Source organism: Diadema setosum, chromosome 11, assembly GCF_964275005.1.
Source record: "Diadema setosum chromosome 11, eeDiaSeto1, whole genome shotgun sequence".
Classification (NCBI taxonomy): domain Eukaryota; kingdom Metazoa; phylum Echinodermata; class Echinoidea; order Diadematoida; family Diadematidae; genus Diadema; species Diadema setosum.
Genome location: NC_092695.1, coordinates 4,553,763 through 4,565,890, shown reverse-complemented (window position 1 = coordinate 4,565,890; position 12,128 = coordinate 4,553,763). Strand labels below are relative to the sequence as shown.

The following is a 12,128-nucleotide window of genomic DNA, read 5'->3' as shown; positions in this document are numbered from 1 at the left end:
AAAAAGTAAGTAAAAACAATATTCATAAGAACAGCGTGAATGGCTAAATTGTGATGTCTGACAGATTTTTCTTTACATCGCGCATGCGTCCTTTCACTATGTGTATACGCTATCAAAGTGTATGGAGCTGGACAGAAGGATAAAAAAGGAGGGTTGTGCGCCCACACAGAAGAGATTTTTCATTTTTTGAACTGAAATTGAACGATCTGGTGCATTCTTATGCACTCTTCTGCACTTTCTTTTTTATTTGGGGGGGGGGATGTTTAGAAAATTGTCAGTCAAAAAGTAAGAAAAATAGATATTCAAGGATATTAAATGGCTAAATTGAGGGGTCATCACCTCTCTCTTTTTTTTTCTTTTTTTTTTTTTTTTGCATTTGCGTCTTTACTGTGTGCTAAGTCAGGAGAGATGGACAGAAGGGAACAGTGTGTCCCCCCCCCCCTCCAACAAGGGGAGCTTTTACATTTTCAGAGTGGAATTCAACGATCTGGATGCAGATTTTGGGGGTTAATCACTCAAAAAGTAAGAAAAAATATTTAACAACAATGTGAAGGACTAAACCGTGGTGTCCGGCACCTTTTTCGTTACATCTTGCGTCGGCATCCTTTCACTGTGTACTATCAAAGTCTATGGAGATGGACCGAAGGGGGAGGGTGTAGGAGGGGGAATCGAATCTCCCTCCCACATGAGAAAATTTTTGCATTTTGATATCTGAAATTGAACGATCCGGTGTACACTTGTGGTGGAATATGTTTCGTGAAAATTAATTATCAATCAAAAAGTTAGAAAACTGAATGTTCAAGAACAATGTGAATGTCGTCTTATATGCCACCTCGTTTTCCGCGTGTGTCTTCACTTTTTCAGTGGAAATAGACCAAATGGGGGAGGGGGTGGGAAGGGGTAATTCCCTCCCATGAGGGCTCTTTCGCCTTTAGGACTGAAATTAATGATCTGGTGCACAATTTGGTGGAATATTTGTATACATTGTAATTGTCAATCAAGAAGGTACAATAAGGAATGCTCAAGACTAATCTATAAGGTATCTTTCACCTCTTTATCCGTGTCTGCGTCTTCACTGCGTGTACCAAGTCTGTGGAGATGGACAGACCGGGGGGGGGGGGGGTGGTGTTATTCCCCCCCCCCCTTCCACATGAGGGAGCTTTATTTAGACTTGAATTCAACTATCTGCACGCTGCACACTTTCTGGGGAATATCAGGAATATTGTAATTTTTTGTTAAAATGTGAAAAACAAATATTCAGCACAATTAATGACAGTGTCTGAATTGTGTAGTTTTCCCAGTCACTGTATACGGAGGTGGAGAGGATGAGGAGGATGGGAGGGGTCCCAGTCTCACACGAGGGAGCTTCTGCATTATTACAATTGTAATTCAGTGGTTTGGTGCACACTTCTGGAAGAATTTTGAGAAATATTTCGATGAAAAAAAAAAAAAGGTAAGAAGATGAATATTGAGGGACATCTGAATGGCTAAATAAAGCATGGGATCTGTCACGTCTTTTTCCGCGTGTGTGCCTTTGTAGTCTATGGGGGTACATAGCACTAGAGCTCACTGACAGTAACGAAGCTAGCTGCAAGGTAGCCTACTGTATGTACGTTCAAACTGTATTTTAAGAATACTGACCCGACTGGCATGCAGTTCAACTGCACGCGCAAACAATAATTATGTGTTGCTCCGGCAAACAACTGGCACAAGGTGGAGCGCGAGTAACTTTCAGCCAGTGACGATAAGTTGCTGGGAGAGACGAAAATCGATTGCAGCGCAGCTTGAAGCGGATGGCAGACTCATATCAGTGTCAGAATGGCTGGAATTGGGTTAGAATTATGTCATGCAATTGGCGAAGGTTTTTGGACTCTTTGCTGGTACCTGGTCAATGCTTTTTTTTTTCATTTAGGTCATTGTAGAAAACCCTCAGAAAAAAAAAAAAATGTATTTTGCAAAATTTTGACCTTCCAAATTTTTTTTGGTCGTATGACCCTCATGACTCCCCCTTGCATACACCCATGAAAACTTTGCAATAATATTGGAAGCAGAGTAATTAAAGAGTATACTTCTTTTTCGCTCCAAATTAGGATGCTCTCTCTCTCTCTCTACTTGTGCATTACATGTACTTAGAATTTGAATCAAAAGAGTGTGTACATGTTAAACTTCATTCAATAAATGCATGGCTATAATTATGCTTTTATTGTCTCACTCTTTTATTCAAAATAAACATCTTCACAATATTATATTATGTATAAATAAAATGAGATCTCTTAGTCACAATAATTTTTCATGACTTTGATGTGAAAATGTGAATATGTTCAAGTACATAACATGACATTTACTACATACAAATACAGCTGTGGTAATTGTAAGCAGGTGACATATCAACACAAAAATCAATTTCATGTAAGAGTCACATGATAAACCTGCATATCAAAAATACAGTGCACTCCCATTATAGTCCTTGAGACCGGCAGATTTCTTTTGTCACATCAAAATTTCATTATAGCCGAACAGTTCAGTGTACATTGTATAAAATATATAGATGATTATTTTGGGACCTGAATTTTTACTTTGTTGTAAAAAGAGAATTTTGTTACAATGGGAGTGCACTGCATAAGGATACACTGTAGAACATGCTCCAACACAAAACATAGAATCAGGATTGCCAACACTTACACAAACTCACAGACTCAGAGGTTCCACAGAAATGTCAAAAAGATGCCTTCCTGTTACACACATCTCGATGACAAGAATAGTTTTCAGATCAGGAAGCTGTACGGTCTTAACTTGCTCTTGTTTTTTGCCTTTCTTCACAATAGACAATTTTACTTTTGCTTTCACATGTATCATAACTCCGCAAGATAAACTAATTTCACCTTTTATTCTTCGTGGACAGACACAGCTATTGAGACCATGCCCCCTGGTAGCAAACGAACACACATTTATTCAGGTCTGCTGACATTCACACAACAAGGTCAAGGAGGTTCAAGAGAGTTATCGGAGAGATACAGTACGTGCATCTCAATACTGTAATATGCAAAAAAAATTCAAAAGTCGGCAAGGCTGCTATCATTTATCTCGTCAGGATATGAAGAGACGGTTAAGTTTTCACAGAGCCTTCTGCTGAATCAGGTAGACTTGGCAGCTCCGATACATGTATTTCCTACATTGTAGTTACAGATTAAAATGTAGAATACTACATAATGTAAATGTACGCAATATAATGTTCATGATTCTGAGGAGTTTTGGTTCATCCACTGCCTACGATATACATGTATTAGAGGAGACCTCCGGATGATTTTCAGAATTTTTCATTTGAACAATTATAAAATAGTTATACTGAGGACAGAGTTTCAGAATTTGTGACAATTGGAATGAAGAATAAGAATATTTTCAAAATTTAGAACAAATTGCAATGAACAAGGATGATGACATGGCAGAGTCACCAGAAGAATGCATGAGTTGGGGCTCAAGGAAGCAGAACAAAAGAAGAAGACATGCATAGATTATACACAGGTGAACTCGCAAGCAAGCGGTATTGTAATGGAATTACACTGCTACATTTCTGAAACATGTGAACCTCCTATGTCATCATCCTTGTTCAGTGTGTAATTTGTTTAAGGTTTTTCAAAGTATTGTTTCTCTGCTCAAGAACCACACTAAATTCTACAAATCTATACATGGAGTTGTCGATTTATGTACTACATGATGTGAAATTATGAAAATCGTCTGGAATGTCCCTTTAAATTTTAATTACACTTTCTGTGCCTATGAGTCCAATGTGCCAAAAAAAAAAAAAATAAATAAAATTCACAAACATCCCTATAGACAGGGAATTAAGGTAGCACGCTGAAGGTTAAAGAGGTAACAGAATTTGCATACAAAGCTGCAGTCTGTACTACATGTACAGTGATACTACATAGCTCCAATGAGGAGGTACCCTTTCATTAATATCTTGCACGCACAATTTTCTATCATAATGTCACATTGCCAATACCCAGCTACAAACTTCGAACTTCACTGTTCCATATGAGTACAAAGACAGATACATTGGTGTTAAGATGTATAAGAAAACAAAAGAAAACATACTACACAAACAGACAAACCTAAAGGTTGATTGTGATATAAACCAACACATATCTCGAGCATCTGCTGTAGTTTGGAAGAACCCCTAAACATACATGTAGTTTACTGTAATCTCTTGATTGATTTTACATTTTCCTTGTGCTCCACTGTCTACAGATATATAGGAATTACAATTACATGATTCCTACCCCCAAATCACTTATATGTACCTGACTGATGAAAAACATAGTGTTTATTCTAGTTATTGGGGTATGTGGATTTCTGCTTTTGCAGTTTTATTCAATTATGTAGATCAATCTGGAAAACCCATAGATGAAGTGCATTTTGGGCATTCATTATGTCTGGCCCAGCCCCCCCAATCTTTCCCCCACTCCCCCATTCCCCGCACTCTTTTTTTCCCCCCTTGGAAGTGGCACCAGAAAAATGTGGCTAAGCTTTTGTTGTTGTTGCTTTCAAGCAGATTAATCCCGGAAGTTCGACCAGAAAATTGTCGCTGAAGGCCATTTCTATGATTGTTTTTTGTTCGTTTTGTTTTGTTTTGTTTTTGCCTGTAAGTCGCTGAACCCACAAGTGGCTGGTAAGGCCTATTTTTTATTTTAAATTCTTTATTTTATTATCATTATCATTATCATTTTTTTTTTCATATTGTCAGCTGATAAAACCTTGCAGTGGCACCAGAAATATTAACTGTCCCCACCCACCACTTTGAAAAATGCAACGCTGGTCCTGCTACGTTAAATAAATGAAAATATAAAAAGCCACAAAAATGTGACTATGGGGACTTCATGGGTGAACTCATTTAGCTCCTGTAGGCCGATTGTAACACTGAGTGCCTGGCTATGATTCAATGATTATGATGGTTGGGTCCACCAAGAGAACAGTGCTATACTGGAAAAAGTACCTTGGTCACACGATGAGACCTTAATAATACCATCAGATTTATTACTCCTGATATGATCAGCAGTTTATCATCATTCTACAATTGTTATTACAACCAACATTATTATTAGTATTATTACAACGAACATGATCACTATCAAAATCATTATGATGATTAATGATAATTATAATTTACTGCAAAATTATGATTAAAGGATTTGCCACAAGAAGACCAAGAAGCTTCATGCTTCTCTCTCCGAAATAAAAAAAACAGTATATCACCACCATGAGCACAATATGCAGCATATGTGACCCGCCACAAGAAAAGGATCTGAAAGTCACTGAAGGCTGAGCCGAGAAAATCGAGTTTGAAGTCAGATCATCAAAATCGGTCAAAACCATCAAAATTGGTCAAAACCATTAAATTTCTGTTGGAAAGGCAAGAAATTATCTTTTTCCATGATTTTCTGACTTTCAACGGAATAACATGTCCGTAGATTTGGATTTAGCGACGCAGATAGACTCCATCCCTAGCAACGAGGGAATGATCTCATTGGTCAGTGCGTAGCATCCTGGTTACTGACTGGATGTGCGTAGACCGCTGGCGCTAAGCTTGAATGAACATCGCAGAGGTTGCTATGAGTGGACCTTCTATTGTCAAGAAGTGGAAATTGGAATACCTCCCCTTGATCACGATTGCGTTGGAAAGAAAACTTTGAAGGCGGTTTTCCTCATAATGCTGACTTCCTAGACCACTCAACATGGTCTCATAAAATCATCAATATCTCCGCCACTGACTACTTTTATGAGTCGTGTTATATACATGAAATTAAAGCGGAAGAGTAAGGGAATAATGTCATGTCATTTTCAGAAAATCGACCTCCCTCATCTTTAGGATCCTTTTGTTGTAGCGGATCATATATCGTTTATCCTCATGAACAAGAATGGCACTCTTTCAGCTCTTAGAGACATCCATCTGGCTCACTCCTTGGGTAACAGCTTCGTCGTCATTCGACGTGGGTGTGGCTGATGACAATGCCTCCTTCGTCTTTGCCTGGTCTGCTTTTGCTGGCTCCTGATCATTGTCAGTGCCATCCCCTTTGGCCGTGACCTGGGTATCAACAGCATCGCTTCGGGACTCCAGATTTGTGCCTTCCTCCTTCTCGTTATCCCCCTCTTCCAAGTTGGTTTCTTCCTCCGGCGGAAGGGCAGACCTCGCCTCTTGGATTAACCTCTTCACCCCAACCATCCACTGGCTCACCTACAGAGTTATCAGAAATGACAGTGAAACTGAAACAGTAAACAATGTGATAAAGAAGGCAGAGAAATAAGGCAAACCATATGACATCTCTTGGTTCACATTCGACATCACAGCTTTTGCTAGCTTCTTCTTGTTTGTTGGCTGGTATGTTTTTGAAAGTTACTCATGGACTATTACCTGTATTGGCCCTGCAATATCAAAAAGTCAGCAAACAGTTGCTTAAATGGTATAGCATGTCTTTACTCTTCCCCCATTTGATTTTAACTTGTTCAATCTCAATCTCACCCTTTTCTCCAGCATTAGGTAAGGCTCTCCTCATTGCTTCACCTTGCAATATGATGCTTTCAATGTGCTTCATATCCTTACAGGGAATTTCTCCAATGAACACTTCTCCGTCAAATATGAGGATGAAACATCAAATCCCTACAAATCACAATATGATATGCCATGCTGGATTTAAAGTTAATGATTAGCTGTAATAATTTCGCACATTACAACACCTATCACAGAAATAAATACAGTCTAGTGTAGGAAGGATTTAGGAGGTTATTTTATTTACCTCACTGATATGATTCATCATCAAGGACAGGTGTAGTTCGTGGGCACTGTCATAGCGTCTGGCCTGGAGATCTGTAAATCAAGAATACAAGTCGATTCAGCGTTTTAACAATGTGCTCGGAGCGAGTCACACATTACATCATTGCATAAGGGTAAAGACTTTCAAACACATCACTTTCAAACAAATTCAAACAAATTCACTTTTTTTTTGTTTGTTTTTTTTTTGGGGGGGGGTTTTACGTGCAAAGTCTACTTTATATTTTCGTAACTACACTGTAGAACCCACTTTTTACACTTCTCTGGTCTTCCCCAGATAATTACAATTTTTAAAAAGATAACCATTATTATACTGGTTGGCTTTATTTCATGACATACTAAAAGATATAAATTGCATTTGTGAGGACCAGTATTCCCCGGTAACCCACTCACTGTCAACCCATTAATATTGTTAAAGCATATTACGAAGGATTATTATTCTTTAAAAATCTGTGAAATTTGTGACTCGCTACAACAAAAGGATCCTAAAGTCGCTGACGGCTGAGCCGAGAAAATTGAGTGTGAAGTCACATCATAAAAATTGGTCAAAACAATCGGATTTCTGTTTTGGGCATAATTTTGTAGTCTAATGTTTTGTCTATCATCTGCCGAAATTTCGAAGCTAAATGATCAAAGGAAAGGCAGAAATCAGCGTTTTTCTATGCCATGATTTTCCGACTTTCAACTAACAGAAACGTGTCCGAAGATTTGGATTTAGCGCCGCAGCTAGACTCCACCCCTAGCAACGAGGGAGTGATCTTATTTGTCGGTGCATGGCATCCTGATTACTGATTGGTCATGCGTAGACAGCTGGCGCTAAGCTTGAATGAACATTGTGGAGGTTGATAAAAGCATACCTTCTATTGTCAAGCGGTGAAAACTGTCTCTCCTCCCCTTGATCACGATAGAATTGGAAGGAAAACTTTGAAGGCGTTTTTCTCAAAACTCTGATTTCCTCAACCACTTGACATGCGCTAATAAAATCATCGACATCTCCACAACAGAGTACTTTTACGAGTTGTGCTATATATGAAATTAAAGTGGAAGAGTAAGGGAATAATGTCATGCCATTTTCAGAAAATTGTCCTCCCCGACTTTCGGATCCTTTTGTTGTAGCGGGTCACATTTAGTTTCAGTCACTTGTAAATATCCATCATCACATCAAAGGAACTTTGCACACAAGTGATGACACAAACACTTTCAGATATGTTCTTTAGCACATAGAAAATATGAAGTACTGAGTAACCATGCACAATTGCTTTTAGGGGATTCTGAATGTGTGAGTATGTTACTAGCAAAGCATCATATCTCTCAAATTAATATACATCTGCATGTGTATTGATATGAAAACTACAAGAGAATTCATCAAAGACACTGTAACCAAACTTACATTTGTAAATATAATTCTACTTTGGCATAGCTATCAAAAAGCTCTATAATTGACCAGCTGGCTTTTTATGTGATATACATGTACAAGGATTGAAGTTTTGTTTTAAAAATGGTGAATACTGAACAGTATTCTGATAGTGTCTGTCAATGCAAAATCCTTCTAAATGTAATGAGCCATCAGTAATTGGTATACCATACCTTTGCTCAGTTTGGACATCATCTGTTGCACAGGACGTGACATTTTCTGATTCTGCCAACTACTTTTCAGCACGGTGAATCTCCTTTGAATGTCTGTCACGACTCGTTTCTGTTTAAAACAGGAATTGAAAACATGGACAGTTTGATAGTATTGTCGTGTTGGGATTGGTTAATATTTTCGAGCATCAGCATGCCAGTCTCCTTCTCTGCATGTTGAACACCTTGTAATTCTCTTCATACATTCAAACATACACATTGGTTCTACTGTTGTAACACACTATGACTGGGTGAATGGGGGTGGAGCCTTCATGTTCAAGAGAGGTTTTAATTGGGCAAAACTTTGGTTGTTATAGGAACAAAGGCAGGACTACAAGATTTTGTAGTTTTATAAAGGAGGTAGTATTCTTGGATTTGGATTGAACAACAATTCTAAGTAATCAATGGGGGAAGGGCAGGATGTTTAGGTTTGGCTTAGCCTGGACGTAAATTAGATGGGGCTAGAAGTACAATGTATACTTGAGGGATGATGAAGGTCGATGACTCACTGGATGAGGTGGAGAGTATTGGTAGGGGTCACTGACTGGCCTGAGGGGAAGAGATGTATTCGGTCATCATAGTGGAATGGGAGGGGGTAGTTATAATTTTGTGTATCTTTACACAATAGTATGCATATCATCACATCATCCAACTTATTTGGAACAAAATCGCCTTCATTCTTCAAAAACCATCAAAACGCTCTATCCCTTGCAAAAAAATATGTTATTTACATATGTAGATGCCTTCATTTTAAGACAGAAGAAACGCTATGGAGGTTCTGGAATATTTTCTTTTGATTGTTTGTTTTGTTTTGTTTTTTAAGGTGAAAAATATCATGATGGAGACATAAACTTCAATTTCCATGTGCCACAATAGAACCACAGGGGTTTCAAAAACAACAAAACTTTTTACCTTTTAAAACATCATTCCGTCAATTGTGGCATTTATTACACACAAAGAAATATGTATTGACTTCTTTCTGGGATAATAAACTAGAAATTCTTATCATATTATGAGAAACTGTATGAAAATTAGCTAACAATGTAAATGAAAAAAATATCAATAAGTATTCTTGCATTATTACTTTTGATTCATGTTCACAATGCAGTAATCTCAAGATGAATGACAAGACTCTTACCTTAAGTCATCCAAAATAATACCACAGCACTGAAAAGATAAAGATATCTTAATAGGAAAACTTATGTTTTTTACAGTCAAATCTGGAGGCAGCCAGAGCTAAAGTAGAGCACAGCCTGCTATTAATACAAGGCACAGTATCACCTCCCACAGTATATAAAGGTGGAGTATGGTTCTGATGTTAATATGGGTTTCTACCACAACCTGTAACATACCTGCAGACAATGTTTACAATTCTCCAAAACTTCTTGTAACCTGGCAAGAGTGGCATCGCATGAAATCTCCTCCTCTGTGACTGCATCTCCATCTCTGTTGGTACCCTGTGATGGAACCTGACCCCCCTTGATCGCTTTGCTGGGTCCACCGGTAGGAGTGTCTGCTTGGGGTGGAGGTCCCTGGGGTGGGGGTCCCTGCAGTGGGGATTCCTGAGCAGGTGGTGGTCCCGGAGGAGGTGTGTGATGGTCGGTAGCCGGCTGAGTGAGCCTTGGAGGAGGCGAAGACAGGTCAGCTGTTGTGGGTAAGCCTGATGACTGATGTGACTGATCTATACGTAAGATTGGGTGGGAAAAGAAAATAGTATCAGAAAAGGCTGTTGTATCATCCATAAAGTGACATGTTATTATTAAACTCCTTTTTTGTTGTAGAAAGAGAGAGAGTGTGTGTGTGGGGAGATAATCAATCTTTTTAAGACATGGTTAATTGCACCCTTTTTAATTGCAGGGGGTAATTAATCTTTTTTTTTTCTTTTTTTTTAACATCTAGAAAAACATGGCACAAATGCAAGCATAGTATTGGAGGAATTCATTCGCACATTTTGTATGATTTTCCAATGCACATGCATCAAATGAGGGAGAATAAGATTGGCATGCTGTTTATAGACTAGCTATAGGTTTCAGACCAGGAATTGATGCTAGCAGAGCTTCAACACAATTTTTACAAATTACACCTACGGTGGAGGGGTGGGGGTAATCTCTAGTAACAGTTAGCTACAATGCATGCCACCTTTTTACCATTAGTGCACAAAGTATATGGTGCCTCTTATATTTGTTTATCATAAGCATCATTTAAATCATCACAATCTCATTATCAAAGGCATAATTTACTATTTGCTGGTGAAACAAAAACCCAGCATTAGTGCTTCAAAATACAGTAGTTCTAAAATGAGAGGTAGAGATAAAAAACAACCAATGTAACAATTTGAACCAGTATAACTGATGTTAAGTATTGTTAAATATACGAAATGTGAATAGTTATAATAAAAATGTTTCAAGACTAAACCGTATAGAGTTAAGACTTGATAAAAAAAATAGTGATCTCTCCTTGAATTTTAGGCTTTATTGCGGAAGTTTTATATGGTAGAATGTTTTGTGAAACAACCGACCTACACATATGCTTCAAATGTGATATCTTGAACATTTTTTTAAATCACTGCTCCCAAAGGTAAACAGGACCTTTAACATGTGAGTGCAAAGTACATTATCTTGCTCACATCCAGCATTTTCTTTGTTTGTTTGCTAGTTTGTTTTTCCAGGATTGAGGAATATTCTGTTCTACAGAAGTATAGTGCATAAGTTTTTGCCTTGCTTACCATCACAAAATTACAGTAGGCCTATGTGGCCAAGGAGATAGAGCTCTCAATTCCCTACAAGCACTTACAAACACCATACAGGTTTATATTTGACTTCACTTTCGAAATTAGTAGTTTAAAAGCAGGTACATACAATATGTTGCAGTTCCACTATACATTTTTTGATAGAAAAATAATGCACATATATGCTTCTTTTCTACCAAGTTATGAATATTTCAATTTCACTCAAACTTCCAACACATAAGGCCAAATTCCTCTGATTGTAAATTTTCAAGTCAATTCAACTACAATTTCACTCAAACTTCAAACACATAAGGCCAAATTCCTCTGATTGTAAATTTTCTAGTCAATTCAACTACACAGAGAGCATCTTACCCCATTTCCTACGGGAACCTGGGGGCCTGTGTATTAAGTCTATGGGGATTTCAGAACTCAGTATTGAACATGTTCATTCGATGGTAACAGTCTTGAGAAATAGACACTTGAAATATGCTATGTAGAGCAGCTGTAATGACACATCCATGTTTACAACATATGACAGTCCTGTTGGTTAGTACAATGTATTTTAATGGACGGTCTTACTGTTACGAAAGCTAAACAGGGATTGATTGCCTGATGGCTGTTGAGTTGTTAACCCGTTGAGGACGGATTGATTTTGCTACAACATGCATTTCCCATAGACTTGCCCGAGTATACTCGGGACTTGTCCTCAACGGGTTAAAGACTTAAAATTCCAGCCACCTTTAGCCTTGGGAGTTGAGTAGTCCTGAGGCATAGCTACCCGCTGATTTAGCAGCGGTCTTCTTGGAGACGACACCTGACCCTGTGTCCCTGCATTGTATGCAAATGATGGAGGATCATTCCAGCCTTTGTCACGGTTACCTGAAGTTATAACACAAAAATGACAGAGAAAAAAGTAAGCAATTGTGAAATTATTGTTAAAGAACAACAAAT

The 12,128-nt window shown here is 38.2% G+C and overlaps 1 protein-coding gene across 1 annotated transcript in view; it reads right to left on the bottom strand.

Annotated features, from left to right (window-relative positions):
- Positions 1-5,434: 5,434 nt before the first annotated feature.
- LOC140235074 (steroid receptor RNA activator 1-like) overlaps positions 5,435-12,128 on the bottom strand; it is a 7,908-nt gene continuing 1,214 nt past the window's right edge. The window contains exons 2-6 of the mRNA XM_072315111.1: positions 11,916-12,056; positions 9,802-10,130; positions 8,414-8,522; positions 6,792-6,862; positions 5,435-6,232 (exon numbers count right to left, since the gene is read on the bottom strand). Coding sequence (XP_072171212.1) covers positions 5,927-6,232; positions 6,792-6,862; positions 8,414-8,522; positions 9,802-10,130; positions 11,916-12,056 — 956 coding nt within the window. The 3' untranslated portion in view covers positions 5,435-5,926. The remainder of the gene's footprint in view (positions 6,233-6,791; positions 6,863-8,413; positions 8,523-9,801; positions 10,131-11,915; positions 12,057-12,128) is intronic.